The sequence below is a fragment of the Diabrotica virgifera genome, chromosome 6, assembly GCF_917563875.1.
Source record: "Diabrotica virgifera virgifera chromosome 6, PGI_DIABVI_V3a".
NCBI lineage: Eukaryota > Metazoa > Arthropoda > Insecta > Coleoptera > Chrysomelidae > Diabrotica > Diabrotica virgifera.
This window is the reverse complement of record NC_065448.1, coordinates 252,567,266-252,594,162: the sequence shown is the minus strand read 5'-3', so window position 1 is coordinate 252,594,162 and position 26,897 is coordinate 252,567,266. Positions and strand designations below refer to the sequence as shown.

The 26,897-nt window shown below is 31.0% G+C and overlaps 1 protein-coding gene across 1 annotated transcript in view; it reads right to left on the bottom strand.

The window, feature by feature from the left end:
* Positions 1-2,410: 2,410 nt before the first annotated feature.
* The window catches only part of LOC114338226 (kanadaptin), a 34,790-nt gene continuing 10,303 nt past the window's right edge, over positions 2,411-26,897 (bottom strand). The window contains exons 5-11 of the mRNA XM_050653918.1: positions 21,733-21,949; positions 20,224-20,373; positions 18,685-18,855; positions 17,738-17,892; positions 14,266-14,677; positions 4,377-4,655; positions 2,411-3,360 (exon numbers count right to left, since the gene is read on the bottom strand). Coding sequence (XP_050509875.1) covers positions 2,702-3,360; positions 4,377-4,655; positions 14,266-14,677; positions 17,738-17,892; positions 18,685-18,855; positions 20,224-20,373; positions 21,733-21,949 — 2,043 coding nt within the window. The 3' untranslated portion in view covers positions 2,411-2,701. The remainder of the gene's footprint in view (positions 3,361-4,376; positions 4,656-14,265; positions 14,678-17,737; positions 17,893-18,684; positions 18,856-20,223; positions 20,374-21,732; positions 21,950-26,897) is intronic.

Here is a 26,897-nt window from a genome sequence, read left to right as displayed (position 1 = left end):
TGTAGGATATAAAAAACAGAGAGATTCGTTCCTTCATAAATCTTCTAGTTAAAATACAAAGAGGGATATGGTAGGTAAGAAGAGTTTGTTTTATTGCTGCATGCTCAAATCGGTGTATTCAACTTCAAATAACAGAGAAACTGTCGATTTTAGGTGTATAATGATACTAATAACTTTTTTGGTGCTTGAAAAGACCTTTAAAATGAGCAATACTAAATGCAGATTACATTCAAAATAAGAGAGATATTCTGCAAAAAAGTTGATGAATAATGTAATTTAAGAAGAAATGAGAAGTATATTTAACCACTCATCCATCAGAATTTAAATACATCGTTTTCCTTCTACAATAATTTTTATTATAGTGTTATTTCTATGTTCAAAAAGTTGGACTGGATTAAAATGAATGGTTTTTGAAAAAAAAAAGATCAAATTATAGAGCGCATTTTTAAATTTTCTTAAAAATCTTACTTTTCCTCCATGTAACTCGAAAAAGATAAGAGATACGAAAAAAAGATACCACACAAAAATGTAGGGCTTTTTTAAATAAAAATTTCCTTTTTATTTTTCATTACTGTATCTCTTATCATTTTCAAGTTACATGGAGAAAAAGAAAGATTTTTAAGAAAATTTAAAAATGCGCTCTATAATTTGATCTTTTTTTTTCAAAAACCATTCATTTTAAATCCGTCCAACTTTTTGAACATAGAAATAACACTATAATAAAAGGTATTGTGGAAGGAAAACGATGCATTTACATTTTGGTGGATGGGGGTTAAAATTGCTTCTCATTTTTTCTTAAAATACATTAGTTATCAATTTTGTTTGCAGCATATCTCACTTAGTTTTATTGTAATGGACCTTTAATATAGCTCATTTTAAAGGCCTTTTCAAGTACTACAAAAGGTATTAGTAGCATTATACATCTAAAATCGACCGTTTCTCTGTTATTTCAAGTTGAATACAGCAATTTGAGAATGTACCAAAAATCAAACTATTTTCACCTACCATATCTCTTTTTGTATTATAACTAGAAGATTTATGATATAAAGGCAAGTGTCTTTGTTTTTTTTATAACCTACAAAAATGTTTAATATAGTTTTTTTTAGTTAGATGCAGAGATTTTAAGGTATTCGCAAACAGTTTAAAAAAAATATAGAACAGTTTTTGCTTAGAATTAGGTTCTGTAGCGAATTCCGTGGTAATTTTAACCAAAAAATTTTCCACCCCTGAGAAGTGATGGGAACCACCCCCCTCCCCCAGATAAAAGCACACATCGGCATAGGGTAGACTTTGAATTAGGAGATAAGTAGAGGCTAGGCCAAAAATTTCATTAAAATCCATGCAGTAGGATAGAATTCGGAGGTAATATCCTATTCTTGCTCCCATTGACTGGCGTAATAGACCGCCAGAAAATTTAACATGTCAAGTTCCCCAAAAAAGACGCAATGCTTGGTTATAGCAGCAAATCTATCTTGGTCCTGGAGGTTTTTACCCCCGATGATGGGTTGATTTGTTAAAACGCTATTTACCAGAATATATTTATTTAGAACACTAAATACGACAGTAACTAGTTGGTGGACAACGTCTCTGATCTAACCACGTCGATATCTGAATAATCTCTTCTTTACTTTCTCCGTATCTATAAATAAATCGTAATAGTTTTGTTATGATTGACTACACCTGAATGTGACCGTGAATTCCTAATAGTAACATAATTGCTGACTTCGGTGTTTTCAAAACGAGTGGCCTACATTGCAAAATCAATGTCACCCATTTACGTAATGTAAACAATACATGTAAATAATATTTGTTTAAGACTTTTTAAAAATTAAATCGATATGGATTACTCTTATTATTTGGATGCTAATATAAATCCTGTACAAATCGAATAAGATGTAAATTAGAGCTGGAAGGTCAGATAATAGAACAAGTGATGGAGGTTAAATATAAATGGAAAGAATAGAATAAACAGAGCATCAGGTTGCCTGAATAAAACAAATCGAATAAGATGTAAATTAGAGCTGGAGGGTCAGATAATAGAACAAGTGATGGAGGTTAAATATAGATAGAAAGAATAGAATAAACAGAGCAGCAGGTTGCCTGAATAAAACAATCTAGAGAAATAAAAATATCAAAAAAAAAGATATAAAAGGCAGAATTTACAAGACAGTCATCAGACCAATAATAACATACGCGACAGAAACATGACCTGACACATAGAGGACAAGAGTAGAATGGAACGAACACATAAGCCGAATGACAACAAATAGAGTAGTAAGGACGACGAGAGACGGTTCCTCAATAGTCGGACGATAAGTGGGAAGACCACGAAAACGATGGAACGACAACATACTGGAAGCACATTCAAAAACAGAGTCATGTCCACACAAAGTAAAGAAGAAGAAGAAAATAACTTTATAGAAAATAACTTTATTCTTAAACAAATTTTTAACAGTAGTACAAACGTTTAAAGATTAAAATTTATTGAAGAGCTTATTGCAACATAGGGGTATTTTTACAAAACTCCATTTTACTGTGTATTATGCATTTATTTATTTAATAATAAATTCTGATCTGATATAAAAGTTGAAATAATCAAATCACAAAATATAGAATCTTTACATTAAAACATTTTACAGATTATTTAAAAAAAGTTGCAATATGTTGCAATAAGGTCTTCATATTATGTACAAAACAGTATTTAGTAGCCATATTTATCATTTAGATTTGTTCTTCCGTCTCCACTTTGGCCACTTGGTGGTACCCACATACTATAATTTTCTCTAGAAGCGTCATCCTCATAGCCTTTCTGTTTTTCTTGCTCCTGCTTACCTTGTCTTTGGTGAATCCTTCTTTGATTCCTTTTCTTTTTTCTTTGATCACTAGAACTTTCTACTTCAGTACTTTCATTAAGTGAATCAGGTTCTTCTTCTTTTAGGTTTTCGTCAGAAACATTGGTATTTACTGTCTTTTCGGGGGATTTAGAGATGGGATGATTACTAGGGTCAATGTTCGATGGATTTTCTTCTTTATCTTTCAATTTATGCTTCCACTCTGTTAGAACAGCTTTTGCAAAATTAATTATTTCAACTTTCAACACTGTTACTTCGTCTTTTTCTTCTAACTTTTTAGTAATGATTTCCAGCTCTTCTACATTTTTTGACATTCTATCAAATTCTATCATTTCAGTGTCTGCTATTCGTAATTTACCCTCGCTATCAGATTTGTTGGAATCTGATATTAATTTATCAACTTTCTTCTTTTCGGTCAAACAAATGTCCCGGTCTGGACTTCGTCCGCTTTTGCTAGCAGCTACCTTATTCATACCGTTTCTAATAGTATTAACATATTTTTGATGACCTAAAACACAAAAATAAAGAATATTGATATAAAGAGAGGAGTAAGACAGGGTTGTGTTCTGTCGCCGCTACTATTTAACGTGTACAGTGAAGCCATATTTCAGGAAGCGGAGCTAAGTGATGGAATCTCTTCAAACGGAAGAATAGTAAATAACATAAGATTCGCTGATGACACCGTTATAATGACAGATACCCTGGAATCGCTACAAGAATTGCTAAATAGAATTAACGATTATTGCATTCGATGCGGACTAAAAATAAACAAGAAAAAAACTAAATTATGATTGTCTCAAAAACACAACATGGAAATGAAAGGTTAATGATAGAGCAAACCCAAACAGAAAAAGTAAAGACAAACAAATATCTGGGAACCTGGGTTGACGACAAAAATGACCAAAGCAAAGAAATTAAAGTCCGAATTGAAACTGCGAGGCAAGCATTTATAAAAATGAAGACACTGCTTACAAACAAAGACCTTCAGTTGCCTCTCAGATTGAGGGCTCTAAGATGTTACATATTTTCTATATTACTGTACGGAATGGAAGCTTGGACATTGAAGAGAGAACACATAAGAAAAATAGAAGCGTTCGAAATGTGGTGTTACAGAAGAATAGTAAAAATTCAGTGGGTTCAAAGGATTACCAATGTTGAAGTGCTACGACGTTTAAATAAGGAGTTAGAAATTATGAAGAGTATAAAAACTAGAAAACTGGAATATTTTGGACACATTACCAAAAGGGGAAAATTATGAGTTGCTGAAAATTATTATGCAAGGAAGGATCCAAGGAAGAAAAAGCTTAGGGAGAAGACGCATCTCCTGGCTGAGGAACGTTAGAGAATGGTTTAACTGTTGTTCATTACAACTGTTCAGAGCAGCAGCCAACAAAGTGACCATAGCCATTATGATATCCAACCTCCGATAGAAGAGGGAACTTTAAGAAGCAGAAAGAAATGTTACTAATTAACAATATACAGTAGTGATTTAAAGTTATAGCTTAGTTATAACTATTTACTTACCAGTAGAAAGAGGTGTACTCCTTTGTATAAGTCGATTTAACAAATCAAAGTATCTTTTTAAATCGACTGAGTTCTTAACATCTGAACTAGAATCCACCTGTGAAACTGTGGAAGAAGGAGGATCTACATTTTTTGACTCTTCAATATTCTGGTTGTGTTGTTCTGTAGTTTCGATTATCCTTATATTATTCGCATCAGTAGTATCCTTTGTTGTATCTTTTGTTAGGCACGTTGAACTGATTTGTACTTGGTTCTTCTCTTGGCTATCTTTAGTAGTATCTAAAAGACATCCTGATGAAAATATGTATAAAAGGTTCACAAATGAGGCGCTCAGAGCAACAGTGACCTAACCCTAAAAGCGAAGTTTTTAGATAAATGCAATATTTGCTTTCTAGTCCAGGGTCGAAAAATACAAACGGGAAAAAAATCAATACAGGTATTTGAAGGTACTAAATCGTAGGGGGGATATAGTTAATTAAAAATACATACAGAGGTACTCGCAAATCTACCTCATTTTTTTATAAACAAAGGCCAAAGTCAGAAAATATTGTTTTTTGCCTATAGCATTTTTAGTATCATATTTACAGCAAAAGTTGTTTTATGAAAGTTATGTATCATGAAAAACGATTATTTTGAATTTTCATAAGTTAAAATCCATAAAGAATTAACCGAGATAATTGCAAAAAACCACGTTTTTTGCACTAGTTTGTAAATGTTAATAACTTTTAACAAACAGGTCGTAAGGAACTTATTATACCTTGATCATGAGGAAAAAAAAGTGACTTTATTAGTGTACAAAATTTCAAGAAGATCTGTTTGTCAGTTTACGAGTTATGTTAAATGTTTATCCCAGACATCGAATGTTTAAACAATCATTGTTGCCCTAGGAGTATTTTCAGAGCTTTTTGGCAAAGTGCAATGAGTTCTTAAAGACTAAAAGTACTAAGAAAGTTAAAAAAAAAGAATATATTTGTTTCTTAGTTGTTGTTGAACAGGTCGATAAAAAATGCTGAGTTTTTTCCTTATAAACAATTAGAATATCTTTGTTATTTTTTCCGATAAATAATTATAATTGGTTGTATCAAAATGCTGGTAAAAAAACACACATTAAAACAGAAAAACAACTTTCTAGGACCAATAATAGCTAAGTTATACTTTTCTTTTTGAAAAATCACATCTCGAGTCCAGTTTCGCGCGTCGAGATTTTGCTATAGAAAGTTCAATTTGGAGCGCTTGAAAAGTTGTATAATATCTCAGCTTGAAGAGAACGTAGCGCCTTCATTTTTTTTTAAATTCAGGTAACCCGACGAAAAATAACAACTAGCTAATTTTCATTTACCGGAAAAATCGGAAAATTCTGGAAAATGGACTTTTTTATTCAACATTTATCTACAATGTTAACACTAATATATTTTGATAAATATTTTCATAAAATATTATAAATTTGTAAATAAATATTAAAATATAATTATATATATATATAATATAATAAAATATATATATTATATATAATATATAATAAAATATATTTATATACAGGGTGGTTCGTTTTATTCTCCTCGGTGTCTGTACGGAAAACGACTTGATTTTAAAAATTTCTTCATAGACATATACAGGGCAATTAATACCACAATCTAAAAATAATGTGAATTATACAGGGTGCTACAAAAAAGAGTGGTATATCAAAGATATATTTTTTTATGGAGCATTATACAACTGATGAAATTTTTAAATTGCCCTTATAAAATATGCTAGACTATACCAAAGTACAGGGTATTTTGATTCATTTAAATTTTTACAAAAAATATAAAATTTTAGAAAAATATAAATATTTACAAATCTAAGAGTCGGTAACAAATTTTTTCTTAGATCTTCATAATAGACTATTCAGCATTTTTAAACATATGTTTATTGTAACAAAATTTATAATTACTTAATAGTACATTTTTAGATTTAAAAACTAATTGAAAACAAAAACCTTCTCAAATTGAAAAAAAAAATGTGTGTATAGATTATAATTATTGATCTTCGTTAATTCTACACAGTTTATGTACAGGTTCATTAATTTCTTCAACATTATCCCTAATTTTTTGAAACAAATCTTCTTCAACTTCCACTTTCGTCATCTATAATAACTATCAAAAGGTTGTAGAATCTTTTTTCGCCAGTGTCATTTTTGCAATTTATGCAAAGCTCGGTACAATTGATTTATTTCAAGAAATTATGGATAATGTGGAAGAAATTAATGAACCTGTACAAAAGCTGTGTAGAATTAACGAAGATGAATAATTATAATCTATACATATTTTTTTAATTTGAGAACGTTTTTGTTTTCAATTAATTTTTAAATCTAAAAATGTACGATTAAGTAATTATAAATTTTGTTACAATAAACATCTGTTTAAATATGCTGAATAGTCTATTATGAAGATCCAAGAAAAAAATTGTCACCAATTCTTAGATTTGTAAATATTTATTTTTTTCTAAATCTTTACATTTTTCTAAAAATTGAAATAAATCAAAACACCCTGTACTTAGGTATAGTCTAGCTTCTTTTTCAAGGGCAATTTAAAAATTTCATCAGGTGTAGGGTGTTCCATAAAAAAAATATATCTTTGATATACCACTCTTTTTTGAAGCACCCTGTATCATTCACATTATTTTTAGATTGCAGTGGTAATGGCCCGGAATATTTCTATGAAGAAAATTTTTTTAAATCAAGTCGTTTTCCGTACAGACACCGAGGCGAATAAAATGAACCACCCTGTATATAAATAGATATATATTATAATTTTATTTTAATATTTATTTACAAATTTATAATATTTTATGACAATATTTTTGAAATTATATGTGTTAACGTTGTAAATGCATGTTGAATAAAAAAGTGCATTTTACAGAATTTTCCGATTTTTCCGGTAAATGAAAATTAGTTAGTTGCTATTCTTTCGTCGAGTTACCCGAATTTAAAAAAAAAATGAAGGCTCTACGTTCTCTGGAAGCTGAGATATTATACAATTTTTCAAGCGCTTCAAATTGAACTTTCTATAGCAAAATCTCGACGCGCGAAACTGGACTCCGACAATCTTCCCCATCACACGGTCCCAGCTCAGTCAGCGTGTGTAACTTCATTTTAAAGGGTTATTACTCGTTTTCAATAGAAGATATTCCGTACTTATCAATTGAAATATAAAATATAGATATATATTATCATTCTGTAAAAATTTCAACTCTTAATATTTATAAACAATAGAGATGTGATTTTTCAAAAAAAAAAGTATAACTTGACTATTATTGGTCCTAGGAAGTTGGTTTTTCTTTTTTAATGTGTGTTTTTTACCAGCTTTTTGATACAATGAATTATAATCATTTATCAGAAAAAATAACAAAGATATTCTAATTGTTTATAAGGGAAAAACTCACCATTTCTTAGCGACTTGTTTAACAACATTTAAAAAACAAATATATTCTTTTTTTTAACTTTCTTAGTACTTTTAGTCTTTAAGAACTCATTGCACTTTGCCAAAAAGCTCTGAAAATATTCCTAGGGCAACAATGATTGTTTAAACATTCGATGTCTGGGATAAACATGTAACATAACTCGTAAACTAATAAATAGATCTTCTTGAAATTTTGGACACTAATAAAGGCACTTAATTGCCTCATGATCAAGGTATAATAAGTTCCTTACGGCCTTTTTGGTAAAAGTTATTAACAGTTAGAAAATAGTGCAAAAAACATGGTTTTTTGCAATTATCTCGGTTAATTCTTTATGGATTTTAACTTATAAAAATTCAAATTAATCGCTTTTTTATAATACACAACTTTCGTAAAACAACTTTTGCTGTAAATATGAAATCAAAAATTCTATAGGCAAAAAACCATATTTTCTGACTTTGGCCTTTTTTTTATAAAAAAATGAGGTCGATTTACGAGTACTTCTGTATGTATTTTTAATTAACTATATCCATCCTACCATTTAGCACCTTCAAATACCTGTATTGATTTTTACCCTGAAATCGCTTATATAGTCGGTTCGCTAAACTCAGACGCAACTGGCTAGATATTTTAGTCGATAATTTTTTTGTTTTTTGCCAATTTTGCAAAAATTGGCAAAATTACTAACTATTTAGTGATTATTAACTATTTAGTAATTATTTTTTGCCAATTTTACTAAAATTGGCAAAATTACCGACTAAAATATCTAGAAAGTTGCGTCTGAGTTTAGCGAACAGACTATATTTATTTTTCTACCCTGGTCTATTCGTATTTCCATTATGTTTATGGGACGGCGCTACAAGTTATGTCGCGCAATTCAGCCAAATATAGAGTTAGGTTGTGTAGACCTCTGTTAACCCGAAGATTTAACGTTGCTGCATTTATTGATATATTAATCTAAAAATGCTCAACTTGTGGCTTAGGAAAGTGTTACTCTGAGCGCCTCAAATATACAGGGTGTCCCGGAAAATAGTGCGTTCCTTAAAGGTGTGGGTAGAATGCACCATTTAAAAGAAAACTTTCTTATAATTTTTTTTTCTAAAGTTATCTGTTGCCTCAAAAAAAATAAAACAATGTCTTTTACTAAACTTTACATTTGGCAACCCGGCAATTTTATTTATTTTGACATAGCGAATATATTTAAAATTGTAAACACAAACAGTCATATCATAATTACCTGTAAACCGAGAATACCTCGTATTGTTGTGGTATTGTCATGATTTCGATCGCAAGTATCATGTGAATTACGTACCTATAGTGTATAATTAGTGCAAGATTTAGGTACATCAAGGCGATTTACCTCGAAGTTTAAGGACTTGTAGATGGTTTCAAAACAAAATGTGTAAAGTGTTGTGTGCCGTTAAACCTTGTTTTGCGAGAAATAGTGCGTGTGTGTTTTACTTTTATAATGCCAAAAGTATGTATGGGCTGGGAGTATTAGTAATCATCTGATTGAACAACTCGAACTTCCCAGAAGATTAAATGGAGAAATGTAACAAATTTTTTGTAACATGTTCTACCGATAGATATTTCTTGAAGACGTAGCTTGTTTGTTGATTGTAATAAAAACTTTTCATGCAAGTTAAAACAATATACAAACCTTATTTATTAGATATTTAATAAACACAAATATTATGCTGTTTTTCTATCACTGTTATCAGTATTTTATCAATACATAATATTATGCCTAATGGCCGATGATTCATGATAGTTGAGTTCCAGTAAAATTATTTTTACACAGAAGAAGGAACGCAACGTTGCCGGCTGTATTTGCATTTCTGTGGACATTATTCAAATGCATTAAAATTAATAAATTTTTTGAAAACGGTTGACTTTACAAAAAAAAATTATGAATTTTTTTTGCTTTAAATGGTGCACTTAGCCCGTATCTTGAAGAAACGCACTATTTTCCGGGACACCCTGTAGTGTCTTCATTATCCAATGGCCTCTTAAAAACGATGATAAAGTAATAAAAATAATAGAATGTTTAGTTAGTAAGACACTGTCCTAAATTATTAGGTACGTTAAAAGAAATGTGGATGTTATCAACGACTGATCTTTTGATAAGATTTCTAATATTTCCTAAGGATTTCTAAGGAAGGATAAAAGGGTTTGATGGTCAAATCTCTGGGGAACGCAGTCTCTCTTAAGACTCTAAGGTGTCTCTTATGCATGAGTTTGTTTATATTAGGATCACATCCGTTATTTAATGCTATCTGTCGAAGGGTTTAAATTCTTTATTGTAGTTTAACTGAGATAAAGGGATGGTTTATAGGGGGTGGATATAACTACGAAAGGCTGCATATTTGTGTGACATCAGGCGATTGAAAAAAAGGGGTATGACATGATCAGGCTGTGTATATTTCCTATAGATACTGAAGTGGAAATGATCATTTAATCAGGTGATGGTAAGGTCAAGATAGTTGATGGTTTAAGATGCCTCTTGTTCAACGGTGAACTTAGTGTTATTCTCCTTTTCATGAACATTTTTCAGTGCGTCACAAATTATAGAAAAAAAGGTAAGTCCGTGATAATACACATTTATGACATTTATTCTAACGTGACATTTTAGTTAAATCTGACAGTTGTCAAATTTTATTTTCAATTTGGAATAAAACCAAATCAATTGTGTCTATTGCATTTATAAAATGGTCTTTTCTTTCATTTGTATAGTCTTATAAATTGTACAGATTATATTGATAATATTATTATTTTATTTAATAAATAATTCTTTTTTGATTATGGCGCCATCTATCGACAACTAGAATAATCACCGAACTAGAATAATTACCGAAGTATTCCCAGACGTGCCTTTTTTTCTGTCACATACAATTTAATGCGTTAGAGAGAAATCGAAAAACTGTGACGCACTGAAAGATGATCATGAGAAAAAGAATATATGATGAATTTGACTGTTTTTATAAAGTAATAGGTCAACTGAGTTAGATTTACCTGATATGAAGACTAAACAGTCATCAACATACCACAACACAACACTAGTGGAGAATTTCAGGATTTGTCATGATATGCGTGGATTCTAAACGAACCATAAATATATCAGCTAGGAGAGGAGATAGGCAGCTACTCACGGCTAAGCCACCAGGTTGGCTGTAGTATTTATTATTGAATACAAAGAAGTCTTGAGCTAGGCAGGTTTGCAATAATTGGATAATTGAGTTGATAGTAGCATATAATAGATGAATTATTACAACAGACAATGGAAAGGGTTATTTCAGTTAGTGGTGAATACGGCCTGAGATTCAACTTCAAGAAGACAAAACGGATTCAGATAAGCAAAAAGCAGCAACTTGCTCGACAGTTACGCATAAACAACATACTAATTGACCATTTAGAATCTTATGTATATCTTGGCACCAACGTAAATGCAAAATGGGTACAGGGCACAGAAATTAAGGCGAGAATAGAACAAGCTAGAGCAGCATTTATAACATGGATTTGTCTCTTCCCCCAAAGCTGCGTCTAGTTAAATGTTACATTTTCCGATCTTATTATATGGTGTGGAGGCATGGACACTGCCAGAGACGCTCATGAAAAAACTAGAAGCATTCAAAATGTGGGTGTACCGACGCATTCTTCTTATATCCTGGACCGAACATGTCAACAACATAGAGGTAATCCACAGAATCGGAAAAGACAAAGAAATCGTGAGCACAATTAAACAAAAAAAAACTTGAATATCTAGGCCACATATTTAGACACGATAAGTACCATTTACTGCAATTGATTATCTAGGGGAAACTAGACAGTAAGCGGGGCAAGGCAGGAGAAGACACTCGTGGCTCCAAAATCTGCGGAAGTGGTTCGGGCTCACATCAGTCGAAATATTCAGAAGTGCCGTAAGCAAGATTAGAATTGCCATGTTAATAGCCAACGTTCGCAACGGACAGATGAAAGCATAGTAATGATGGGATGAAGATTTATTTGTAGTCTGGGCAGATTATCGGAGAATAGTCCATTTTTGGGAAAAGTTATTTACCAGCAATTGTATTGCTGAAATCGAATCTTATGATTGTATATATTAATAATATAGGTATGCAAAGTCCGCAGATAGTGTGCTACTTTTTTTTATAAACAAAATGGCGCCCGAAAATCGTGTTTTTTTCAATTTTTGCTCTATAACTCCAAAGATTTTAACTTTACACCAAAAACATCCAAATAAAAATTCAACGTAATTAAATTCTGCATAAAGACGCATTTTCCCCAGAAAATGCGAGTTTTTCCAACAAAATCTTTAATTTTCAACTAAAATTTTAGATAAGTAATTGTTTATCAATAATTAAAAAACTTGGTAATATAAAAGCTCTTTTCGTATAGATTATAATTCCAGAAGCCGATGGAAATTGAATGAACAGTTTAACAACAATTGAATTGTTAATTAAAAATTTACGGTCGCTATAATAACCACAATAATTATGATACATAAGAATAACTATGATTGGAAAAAAAGCAGCAGGACATTTCTTTTAAAAGAAAAAACGTTTAATTGTGATGAGTGGTTCCTGAGATACAACCGGTCAAAGTTGACCGGCATTTACGGCAAAGATATGGCAAAGACAGGATGATAATTCTTGAACCATCACCTTTTTATTTTAGTCCTCTTTCTCCACACCAATTTTCATATCTTTAAAGTACTCATAACATATATTATTATAATAAAAACTATCCATACAAGGGAAAATTGCCAAAAATAGCAAAATTCCAATCAAAAATTAGGTTGGAGAAAATGTAATCTCAAAGTTCAAAATCGGTATACGTTAAAATAATGCATTGTCTCGGCTTCCCATGAAGCAATTTTCTTGATGGACAATTATGGACAATTATTAAATGTCAAAGTTGCTTTTGTTTTGTTATAAAAAATTAATTTATGTATTATAACAAACATTTTTAATTTGTTTAAATAAAGTCTGTTTAAATAATTATACAGTTTTCAAATGAGAATATTTGTATTTTAAACGTCGACAGGTACACTTGTGGTAAGTTTATCTAAAAAAAGTCTAGAACTGGAAAAAATATGTAGTTTTCTTTTCTTATAAATAAATTAATCTGTTATAACAAAACAAAAGCAAGTTTGACATTTAATAATGCATTAGTTAGATGGCTCTACTCGAGTTACTTGGGAACAAAAAAAGAATGAAGAAAATTGCTCCATGGGAAGCCAAGAAAATGCATTTTTTTAACGTATACCAATTTTGAACTTTAAGATTACATTTTCTCCAACCAAATTTTTGATTGGAGTTTTGCTGTTTTTGGCAATTTTCACTCGTAATATGGATAGTTTTTATTATAATAATATATGTTATGAGTATTTTAAAGATATGAAAATTGGTGTGGAGAAAGAGGACAAAAATAAAAAGGTGATGGTTCAAAAATTATGATCCTATTGTTTATATCTTTGCCGTAAATGTCGGTCAACTTTGACCGGTTGTATCTAGGAACCACTCATCACAATTAAACGTTTTCTCTTTTAAAAGAAGCATTCTGCCGCTTTTTTCCAATACCGTTTTCATGATTTAATTTAATTTAATATTTCCCGAGACTATTTGTTTATAAGCCAAAAAATTGTTGATAATTTTAAAATATTCCTGAGGCCGCTTAGATAGTCCAATTTCAATTCTGTAAAGTACATTAGATAGGTACAGTGTCTTTTTATACAAAAATTATAGTTATTTTTATGTATCATAATTATTGTGGTTATTATAGCGACCGTTAATTTTTAATTAACAATTCAATTATTGCTAAATTGGTCATTCAATTTCCATCGGCTATTGGAATTATAATCTATACGAAAAGAGCTTTTATATTACCAAGTTATTTAATTACTGATAAACAATTACTTATCTAAAATTTTAGTTGAAAATTAAAGATTTTGTTGGAAAAACCCGCATCTTCCGGGGAAAATTTTCGTCGAAGTAAATCGGGAAAAACACGTCTCTATGCAGAATTTAATTTCGGTGAATTTTTATTTGGGTGTTTTTGGTGTAAAGTTAAAATCTTTGAAGTTATAGAGCAAAAATTGAAAAAAAAACACGATTTTCGGGCGCCACTTTGTTTATAAAAAAAGTAGCACACTATCTGCGGACTTTGCATACCCATATTATTAATATATGCGATCATAAAATTCGATTCCAGCAATAAAATTGCTGGTAAATAACTTTTCCTTCTATTTTGCTAATTAGCCCAGAGTATTGTTGGAGGTTATTGACTAGATTAGATGACTGGCTTTTTTGACTGAAAAGCGAGGGGTAAAATTCGTCGTGTTGTTAATAAGATTCGGTGTAAATTTAGAAAGGATAGAAACTGTAGTGGATGAAGCTAACAACTGGATGAATGTATCTTAGGTAAACAAATCATCTCAATATAAACAGCTTACCGTCATTATCATCTTCTTCATCGTCCAGATCGTTTGAAATTTGTTGGTAGTTGGGCTTTTGTTCAAATTTAATCTGAATCTTCTTACGCTTCCCAAAGAGCGGCAACGCTGCAGATCCTTTGTTAGTACTCGAACTAGGCTCTTTAGATACCAATGGAGGCAGATTTGCTGGCTTTACTAGGTTTATTAGTTGTACCACTTTAGAATGTTCAGTTCGTAGTGTTACTAAATCTGTTTTAAGTCTAGAGATCGACCTTTTATCGGGCTTAGAATCCTTAAGTCCCTTCATATAACTGTCCAGAGAATCTTCTTCGTTGTCTTGATTCTCTTCCGATTCCATTTTAAACTGAATGGAGGATATTTGTATTTCTGTGTCTGCTATTGAAGCCGAAATTGATTTTTCTTTTTCTACCTACAAATTTATGAATCATTAGAAGGAACTTTTAACTAATATGCAAAATATTTCATTTTCTTAATACATAAATAACTTTAAAAAATATGTTTTAACATGTTAAAAATACCTACATATCATTAAGGGGATGGGTACGTATTTTCGGCTGCAATGCTATTCAAATGGGGATTCATTTTTTTTTAATCCTGAGAAAACTAATAAGTATTTTTGAAAAATTTAAACGCAGTTTAAATTTTTTAAAAGTATTTATTAGTTTTTTCAGAATTCGAAAAAAATGGACACCATGTCCGTGGTAATATTTTCCAAATCTATCTTTGTCTTACAACGCACTCAGTCGAATAGAATATTGTCAGCATATTGTCAGTCAGACAGTGACAATCAGTGACAATTTTAAATATTTGACATGCCATCGGGAATATTTTGAGTTGTTGATTAATCAATAATGTTGATATATAGTGTATTTGATAAATAATTGATTTAAGACGTAAACTTAATAAAAAGTTATTTATTGTGTATTATTTGTGGAAGATCCAAGCAGAGAATAAATCAGGATAATAAATACAGTCGGAAAAATGAAATAATACCCATGAACGATCACATCAATCACTTATTTTGTATTTGCTGTCTTTTTCTATAAATAACAAACGTTTGTTGTAGAAAAAGACAGCAAATACAAAATAAGTGATTTATGTTATTGTTCATGGGTATTCTTTCATTTTTCCGACTGTATATTCTGTGATCCAAGTATTTTGTTGTTAAAGATGTTCAAAATTGTAAGCGTTCCATAGTAACAATATGTTATTAAAAAATCACGATTCTTCTTTCTCTTTTCTCGATTGAGTATTAGTTTTTGTTGTACATATAAGTTATTACAATAACTGAATACATAGTTAGTGAAAAAATTATCACATTTATTAACTGAATTAATAATTTGCAATTATACAAATAACAGTTATCCAAGAACATTCAAAAGCCATCTCTTTAAGTTAATGATGACATTTTCAAGGAGAATGACATTCTAGTAATGTTTACATATCCATACCAGTGTGAATTTTATTACACGTAATTTGCCGTGTAAAGACAGAATAGCTGTAACAGGATAGCCGTAAAATATTTGCGAATTATATACCCATCGCATTAAAAATAGTTATTGGCATCAACGTACAAACATCAGGATTGGCCAACATAATTCGGAAGAATTTCAACAGTGCTGTATTTTGTCCCCAATAATATTTAACATGAGAGGAAGACCTCAAATGAGATGGATCGACGACCTCAAAAAACACGCTGGTTCCAAATGGATGAGTATAGCCCAGGACAGAGAATGCTATGACAGAGAGTGCGAAAAATGCTATGGCGAAATAGGCTATAGATAGATTATTTAACACCTATTGTTATTCCGATTTTCGTTTCAATAAAACATTGGAGAATATTCAATATGGTATCAAAATTAATGTCGTCAATATTGATACTTTGAGTAATAGTTACGAAGAACTTCAAGATCTAATTGATAGCATTCACAGTCTGTGATGAATATGGACTGAGGCTAAACACCACAAAGTCAAAGGTGATATTTATCAGTAAAACGCCAAAACAACCAAGTAACAGCTTATGGTGAACAACTTGAAAGGGCCAATAGTACCTTAATAAGTATACTTAAGCTAAATGAGAACTGGAACAAGGGGCAATAAAATTAGAATACGCATAGAGAAGGCAATAGCTTCATTTTTATGATTAAAAAAAAAGAATGTGTGTGTACTTTGTACGCACGTAAGAAGTTATACTTCGATTATATGATTTCTTAAAAATAAATATACTTTAAACAGTTCGTTTTAATTTTTTTTCAACACCAAACTAATTGTTTGTTTACCGCTTTCAAAAAAAAAATAAAAAAAAAGTATAGGATTGCTCCGGATTCGAACTCAAGACCTCTTGATCTCTGGCCGAATGCTATATCAAATACACTACGAGGACTGTGTCTGTATCGGTTCGGACGTACCTAATGACAATTCACGGTAACAAACAGACCAGGTGAAGTATAATAAATATACAATAAAATGCTTTAATAATACTCATCTTACTCCTGAGGAAGACCAATCCAAAGACACAAAAATTATAATAAATATATTTACTAAAAACACTAATACAGTGGAACCTCGATAACTCGGATTAATCGGGACCGCGGCCGATCCGGGTTATCGAAAATCGGAGATAGCCGGAGAATATGGTAAAAATTAATAAAATATGGTATACTTACAGATAAACTCCGTTAGAATTGAAATAACATGAAATATATTTATAAATATGCACAGTACCTACTCATTAAAATTACTAAAAAAAAACACCAAACACAAACGTAAGCAAACGGAAGCGAACAATACAAGACACACAATACAGTCACAACGATGTAATGTTATTTAAGAACAGTGAAAACTAAAGACCATTGTTTATAAAAGAATTTTTTAAATAGTCTTTCCTAAACAATGCTAAGACAGTTTGAAATAAAAAGGAATAGGTATTTTTACTACAGACAGGTGGCTGTTGTTTCTGCGGCGTGTGCTATGAGTCATTTTTAATATCGTATAGTTCAAATTACACACATACACATTATCTCTCAAATATTATATTACATACATTTTTATTGTTGAAAGGTTTGTCTGATAATTAACTATTTTGATGGGAAATAGCCACAATTAAATTGAAAAATACAAAATATTGAAAATCAAAATGTTTATCTGATGAAAATCGGTCCGGGTTAGGCGGACTTCCGGGTTATCGGGGGGCCGACTTATCGAGGTTCCACTGTATATTCTTTTCACAACTTTTCTTGCACTGATATATTTATACATAACTTGAAAGATTCAGCAACTAAACGCCATACTGTCTGTGGAGTGGAGAAAAGTGGAGAAAAAAAAGCATGAAACAGATGACAATGGAGAAGAATCCTGGAACAGGTCAATTTGTTTATACAGCCACTTATAAACAAACAACCAACACAACGGAGCAAACTTTTTGTGGAAAAGTTCACAAACTAACAGAGAATAAATAATTGTTGCTTACCAAACTTTCGTATGTTTCTATTTTTTGAGGTGCTTTAGAGTTCATTCTCTTCTCGCGTTTTTTCTCGATAGTTCCAGTTCTATCCAAGTATGTGTCTTCATCGCTATCGTAATAATCGTTATCTTCCCAGTTTTTGGCTTTCCTTTTCCGAGATTCTAAAAAGAAAAAAATATTCTGATGGTTAATGTCACTAGTTGTTTTTTAAATAAATATTGTATGCTGCAAAATAAACAATACTGAAATGCGTATGTTTTATCTCAAATAATCATCATTCATATCCGATATTAAACAGTATATATTTATCACCCCGTATATCACATGAACCAATTTGTTATTATGTTTACACATGTGCTGGCTACTAATTTCGTTAACTAATTGCAAATCATAAACAATATTTTGGGCAATTGCATATTAAATTGATGACTAAATAAAAACCTTTGTTTGAAAGTCGTGTGGGCTATGACCCAATTTATCCTGCAGCTAAGAAAGAGCATGCATTAGAATCATTCACTAGAGTCAACTCAACGAGGCAAGATTTGCCTTTAAATATATTCCTTCGAGTAACTTCAACCAGTCAATATGTAGCATCATCAAAGAAGTCTCAGTTCAAACTTCATACGAAGAGTATCAGTAAAGTAACGTCTCTAGTGTCTGTTTACATAAATACATTATCTACTTGCATTTGGTGTTTCACTAAAAGGCGATAGATCTACAGCTGAGCCCGAAGATTATACAGCTAATGAATGCTGAAGGAGGCAGACCGATCCACGGTCTGACATTCCGGAATTGCGGACTAGAATTAAAGATTTTTTCATGCCAGAGGGCGTCTTTAACATCTGGTTTATCGAGAACGTCGTTGTGAATAATATTAGCAAGGCTATATCATGCATTCATACTGTTTATTTTGCCACATACTGTACATATAAATAATAAAAGTAAATATTTACCATGTGTTGCTTGTCTGAGTACTCCAAATCTGTCTAAGATTCTACATGCTTCCAAAGCACATTGAATAACAGCTTCTTTCTTCTTGCCTTTATGTAGAACTTCAGCGACTATAGGTCGGCCCATCTCGTCATCCACAGGTAATTCCACTTTGCATACGAACTGGCCCATTCCTAGAAATAAAAAAGCTGTTGAAAATATATTCCTAATAAGTAACTGGAATTCGTAAGGCATAGCTTTTCACCCTATGTAATCGAACGTAGAACTGGAATTCGATATTTGAACTCTTCGTGTAACTTTGCGTCGATTGATATACGATTTTACTAATTTTGAGTTATTTTTACTACACTTTGGGTCATAATTATTTAAACAAAAATGACTTCAAAACCGGAACTAACGATTCAAACTCGACTTTTTAATACTCTTCGATTGATGTGGTACACATACTATTTCTGCGACTATAACATGGCACTTCCGGTTAGAACTTTTTAACCGGAAATGATATATAAAAACCAAAAGTATCTCTACATTTGCTCTCATCTTGCTAAGGTACGTCAAATGAAATATCCGTTATACTATTTCGGTGTCTTTAAAATAGTACTTACGGTTGCAACTCTAAGACCGGAAGTCCGATGTCAAATTTCTCATCTTTAATACTGTCCTTGGGTTATATAAGCTTTTATTCGACACCTCATTTGTCATACTATCTGTATTAATAACGAAGGAGTTGTATTCGCGGACGGACAGTCATGAAACCGGAAGTATAAGGCGCGTCTAATAATATATTGCTTATACTATTTCGGTGACTTTAAAACAGTATTTTCGGTTATAACTCTAAAACTGGAAGTCCGATGTCAAATTTCTCATTTTTAGTACCATCCTTGGATTATACGCTTTCATTCGACACCTCATTTGTCATTCTACCTGGTATAGTGACGGAGGGGTTATTTTCGAGGACGGGCGGACGGACAGTCATGAAACCGGAAGTATATATATTTGTTTTCGTCGTGAGAAGGCACATCGAATAATATATCACTTGTACTATTCCGGTGACTTTAAAACATTACTTCCGGTTGTATTTCTAAAATCGGAAGTCCTAGGTCAAATTCCTCACCTTTAGTACCATTCTTGGATTATAAGCTTTCATTTGACACCTCATTTGTCGTTCTACCTGGTATCATGACGGAGGAGGAGTTATATTCGCGGTTGGATGGACAGACGGATAGACAGCCTAGGTCAAAATTTCTCACCTTTAGTACCATTCTTGGATTATAAGCTTTCATTTGACACCTCATTTGTCGTTCTACCTGGTATCATGACGGAGGAGGAGTTATATTCGCGGTTGGATGGACAGACGGATAGACAGCCTAGGTCAAATTTCTCACCTTTAGTACCATCCTTGGATTATAAGCTTTGGTGAAAACAACATAGACAAAGGTACCCAGGTACCTTTCCAGTCACATAAGGGTTAAGAAGAAGAAGCCTTTGTCAAAATCCACTACTTTTACATACTTTGTATTAATAATAATCAAACTACAAACCTTGTTCATTACAATCATATTCCAAGTCTAAACCTTCTCGTTCGAAGAATCCTCTAAGCGCCTTTTTCGGATCATCCAAATATAGTTCTTCGTTATTGGTTTGAGCATACGGGTTTTCTGAGAGATCCGTCTCTTCATCTGCATCTTCCCCTTAAAACATTTTAAATAATTAATTAGTCTTCATTATTAAAAAAATAATATATAAATATATATTTATTCATAACTATAGAAATGTTTGGTATCAACTAAATTATATAATAGGAGAGTAAAAACGAGTTGAGTATAGATATGTCAAAGCAAATAACAACTGGTACACAATAAACAATAATTGGGCCTTGTTATGCAAAAAGCAACCAACCCACATTTTTTAGGAAAACAAGATAATGTCACATATCGATTTAAAAATGTGTATTCTACATTGTGTAAAAAGCAACCAAACCATTCTAAATATTAAACCATGAAAAATACTACTCCAAATTATTTCTGTTTAATAATAGTTCACTTAAGATTTCGCATGAGACAACCAACCCACTTGGATTGTTTGTGTGACTGAACATATTATTACATTGCACTGTCGAAAAGTACCAGCCAAGTGGGTTGATATTGTTATGCCGATTACGGTTCCTGGAATGTTGCATCTTTTTGTTTTTACGTGTAGGTACTGATCAATATTAGTTCGTGCTTAAATATTAAAATATTTGTTGTGTTAAATCTATTATATGAAGAAATCTTTAAATCTTTAATGCGAAAAATATGTTTAAATCAAGAACTGTTAAAATAATTAAAGCGGCTCGTGAAATTGCAGAAAGTGGTAAGTTTTAGGATTAAGGCTATGTTTATCTTACTTTTTAAATATTATGGTTTGTTGTTTTGACTGATTACAGCACATTTTTTATTTGTATTGATATTATGTTTAATAGTAGAAATTCTACTGTATGGTATTACTGAGTTGACTGAAATTATTCGGTTTTATTCATGGATTTTGTGGGTTGGTTGGATTTTGCAGATTGCATTTTATTAGATATATTTCCAACAGCAAAAAGAAACCAACCCTCATTATGGCTATTTTTTTTGTAAAAATTTATTAGGATCCTTTTGATACTACTGTGATAAAATTGCTCTAAAATTAAACTATTGATTAGTGAAGTTATCGTTTAAAAAAATATGAGAGAAAATTAAATATTTAGAAAAACATAAAAAGTTAATTTTCTCTTAATTTACAAATTGAGGGTTGGTTGCTTTTTGTTTAACATGGCCCAATTATTAAGTAGGCATCCGTGGCAGCGATTCTTATTTCATGACAGTTTCAAGTTTGGAAACAAAAAGAAGTCACACGGAGCCAAATCTGGAGAATACGATGGATGGGGCAACAGTTCGAAGCCCAATTCGACAAATTTGACCGTAGCCATGGCGGAGGAATGAGCATGAGCAAGGGCGTTGTCATCGTACAAAAATACACAAAAACATATAATTAAATAAAAAAAATTTGAATATAAAATATTTAGTTACCTAATCCCCAATCAACGCCGCGTTCTTCCTCCTTCCTCTTTTTCTCCTCGGCTTCTTGTTGCAGTCTTATCATTCTCTCCTCTCGCTCTCGAATCTCGTTATCCCTTTTTTCTTTTAGTTCAGTTACTGATAGTTCTGATTCTTCTTCTTCGTCGTATTCTGGACCTTCCAATATAAACGATCGTGTACTATTGCCGAATTTCAGCATGTGTCCAACCTAAAATATATTTCATAGTACATATTAGCACTTCCTAGTAAGAACCACCATGGAAGAAAAACATGGTTCTTTTGACATGAATAAATAAAGGGTAAGACACTGCAAATTAAATAAGACTAGTCCAGGGCGCATCTGTTTTGAGATGGACGTTGAGAGGTGACTCATATTTTTTTGCAGAAATTGCTTGGAATTAACTCATATAATAATAATTGAGTTATCCTCCCACTCAAAAATGTCCAGAACATTGTTTAAATAATCAAAATGTCAAAAAATTAAGGAAAAATTCGATTATTTTCTTCGTTTTTTGATTATAACTTTCAAAGTATTCACTTTCGAGAAAAGTTGTACTGATATAAAAGTTGCATAATTAAATTTCCTACAATATAGGATTGGTTACAAATTTTAAAAATTGCCACCCTTGTTGCAAAATAGCAATAATTGCGAGAAAAAAAAACATAAAAAACAAATATTTGCATTTTACGTTTTTCAACCATTTATGTTACTTAGGACCTTCATATTTTACCCCGAAATGCTATATAATATAGTAAAACAATATTATAAATTTCATTAATATTGGTGCAATAGATTTTGCAATCCAGCTTTCGCAAAAAAAAATTCATTTTTTCAAAATGTTGCAGGACTGAAAATAAAGCAGATAGCAAGTTAAAATGTTTTTACGTATAGAAGAATACCGTACCTTTCATTTGCAATTTTTAAAATTAAAATCCATTAACTACCACGGCGTCAGGAATTTTTTTAAATAGCCATTAATTTTTGGTGCTACGCGCAGGACAGCGGTGTTCGATTCACACAAGTTGATTTCCGCCAAAATTTCTTCCAATCTTTATCTAATATATTATTTTCTTACACTATATTTTGTTGTATTTTAATATTTTAATTCCACAAAAATCAAAATAATTTGATTATTGTTTGTGAAATATTGTTTAAACAGATGTATATGTTTAAAAATAATAAACTTTTATTCTCTAACTTAAAATATATGAACAAAGAAAGTTTTTGCCAAAAAAAGTGTTATTTCAAAGGACAGAGCATGTGTTTTTATTTTTCAGTAAACAAATTTATTTATTTATATCGAAATGTACTAAAAATTAAAATTTGTCAATCATTATCAAAGGTCATTGGAATGCCCAATCAGAGCAAACTATCCGCTGTCCTGTGCGTAGCACCAAAAAAATGTGTATTTAAAAAAATCCTGACGCCGTAGTGGTTAACCGATTTTAATTTTGCAAATTGCAAATGAAAGGTACGGTATTCTTCTAAATGTAAAAAAAATAAACTTGCTGTCTGCTTTATATTCAGTCCTGCAAGATTTTGAAAAAATTAATTTTTTTTGCGAAAGCTGGATTGCAAAATTTATTTTGCAAAATCTATTCAACCGATCTTAATGAAATTCACAGTATTGTTTTCTTATATCATAAAGTTTTTCTTGGTAAAATATGAAGATCCTAAGTGTAACATGAATGGTTGAAAAAGGTAAAATGCAAATACTTGTTTTTTTATCGTTTTTTCGCAATTATTGCTATTTTGCAACAAGGGTGACAATTTTTAAAATATTTAACGAATTCTATATTGTAGGAAATTTAATTGCGCAACTTTTATGTAGTACAACTTTTCTCAGAAATGAATACTTTCAAAGTTATAATCAAAAAACGAAGAAAAAAATCGAATTTTTCCTTAATTTTTTGACATTTAGATTATTTAAACAATGTTCCGGACCTTTTTGAGTGTGAGGATAACTCAAATAATATTATTATATGAGTTATTTTCAAGCAATCTGCAAAAAAATATGAGTCACCTCTCAACGTCCAAATGTACTAATATTTTTACAGATGCGCCCTGGTCTAGACAGTATTGCTTTGAAACTCATTATCAAGATTACCAGAGTATTCGAACACTGAGGTTTCCAAAAAATTGTAAATTATCAAGAACATTATTATCAATAGGCACAAATATCCACTTTCGCGATATACATTATAATATGTAAAATGTAGCTTAAAATAATATCCTAGCACTACAATTTCATGACTTGCAGAACTTTTTAAAATTAAATGTTCAATATACAGGGTGGTTCATCTTATTCGCCTCGGTATCTGTACGGAAAACCACTTGATATTTTAAAAAAATTTCTTCACAGAAATATACAGGGCCTTTAATACTACAATGTAAAAATAATGTGAATTATACAGGGTGCTCCAAAAAAGAGTGGTATATCAAAGTTATATTTTTTCTTATGGAATGCCCTTTATCTGATGACATTACTGAATTGACCTTAAAAAATAAGCTATACTTTTATAAGGGTTCCCTATACCTAAATACAGGGTGTTTTGATTTATTTCGATTTTTATGAAAATGTAAGGTTTTAGAAAAAAATAAATATTTACGAATCTAAGAATCAGTAACAAATTCTTTCTTGGATCTTAATAATAAACTATTTAGCATACTTAAACAGGTACTTACTTCAACAAAATTTCTTACAGGGTGGTCAAAATATGAGATTGTTCTATTAACAAATTCAAGCTGTAATAACTTACTGATTTTAAATAGAACACCCTGTATCTTACTAGTTTATCGCGTAGAAAATTTACGTAGCTTTCAATTTATATTAGGGTTCCCTATACCTATCTTTTACAGGGTGGTCAAAATATTAGATTGTTCTATTAACAAATTCAAGCTGTAATAACTTACTTATTTTAAATGGAACACCCTGTATCTTACTAATCTATTGCGTAGAAAATTTACTTAGCTTTCAATTCTTATTAGGGTTGCCTATACCTATCTCCCTTCTTTTCTTAAATATTTAAAGATTTCCTAATTTGTAAGCTTTAAAACGTAGAATTAAGTACCTATGTCGTGGTTATGTACAACACATCACCAACACCGGAAATATAATTAAATATCTTAGTCAATATACTTTCGTTAATAAAATTCACATTTTTGTCATTTAATCACACAGATTGTTCGTATTTTAAATGACATACTCGATATTCTATTCTTTATAATGGAAGATATTTAAAATCTCTTCAATTCCATGTAAACATTCTCAATATACATGTTATCCTGTAAATATATTTTTCCATGTTATTCTGTAAATACCCATTTTTACATATTTTTGTACAATAGGCTCGTTATCGTCATAGTAGCCATTGCATTTAATTGTTTGTAAATGCGATTCAAAGATTCAAGCAAAAAGTGGTGTACAAATTAGGAAATCTTTAAAATACTTAACAAATGAAGGGAGATAGGTATAGGAAACCCTAATAAGAATTAAAAGCTAAATAAATTTTCTACGCGACAGACTGGTAAGATACAGGGTGTTCCATTTAAAATAAGTAAGTTATTGCAGCTTGAATTTGTTAATAGAACAATCTAATATTTTGACCACCCTGTAAAAAGATAGGTATAGGAAACACTAATACAAATTGAAAGCTAAGTATACTTTCTACGCGATAGACTAGTAAGATACAGGGTGTTCCATTTAAAATAAGTAAGTTATTACAGCTTGAATTTGTCAATCGAAAAATCTCATATTTTGACCACCCTGTAAGAAACTTTGTTGCAATAAGCATCTACTTAAGTATTATAAATAGTCAGTTATTAAGATCCAAGAAAGAATTTGTTACTGATTCTTAGATTCGTAGATATTTATTTTTTTCTAAAACCTTACATTTTTATAAAAATCGAAATAAATCAAGACACCCTGTATTTAGGTATAGGGAACCCTTATGAAAGTATAGCTTATTTTTCAAGGTCAATTCAATAGTGTCATCAGATATAGGGCATTCCATAAGAAAAAATATAACTTTGATATGCCAGTCTTTTTTGGAGCACCCTGTATAATTCACATTATTTTTAGATTGTAGTATTAATGGCCCTGTATATTTCTGTGAAGAAATTTTTTTAAAATATCAAGTGGTTTTCCGTACAGACACTGAGGCGAATAAGATGAACCACCCTGTATATACACTGCTCGTCAGAGAAAACGGGTGGCCCACAAAATTGGTCATTTTTGATGTCTCGAATTTCCTAAACCTGTTGTCCGATTTAAGTAATTTTTGAAGTTATACTTCTTTAGGCGCGATTGGGAGTGAATTTTTATTATTCTGCACGCATGCGCACACAGACAGTATGGCTTTAGTTGCTAAATGTTTTAAGTTATGTATGTATTAGTCCAAAAAAGGTGTGGAAAGAATATATTAGTGTTTTTAGTAAATATATTTATTATAATTTTTGTATCTTTAGATTTGTCTACCTCGGGAATAAGATAATAAGTACCTATTATTTAAAGTATTTTTATACTTCACTTGGTCTATTTGACACTATGCCTGAGTGAGAAATCTTGTAGTCCGCACCCGCAGAAACAAAAGGAGTATAGCTCCGTGGTAGAGCGTTCGACTGGAGATCAAGAGGTCCCCGGTTCAAATCCGGGTGTTTTCTATTTTTTTAAATTTTTGGTATTGTTTTAATAAAACTTTTTGGAAAGTAGTACGTAAAAATTAGGTTAATCTTTAAATAAAATATAAATAAACTGTTCGAAAGTATATTATTTATTTCGTTGAAATCATATAATAGAAGTATAACTTCTTACGTGCGTACAAAGTACACACACATTCTTTTTTTTTAATATGTAATAATATTGTTGCTCAACAGGTAAATTTTCATTGTTTACTGGGTGGACCAATCAAACTGTGTTTTTTTCTCCAAGTTCGCAACACCTTGCGCAATATTCTAGTATTTATAAAATACTGTAATTAAAACCAAACTATAGCCTCAGGTTTTCTTAACATTCTGATTTTTGATTCAATCACTTATGTTGGATAATAAAAAAGTTTAACAACTAGCCATGTTCTTCATCAGTACAAGGTGTTTCTAAATAAGTGCGACAAACTTTAAGAGGAAATTAATTAATTAATTCTGCATGAAAAAATAA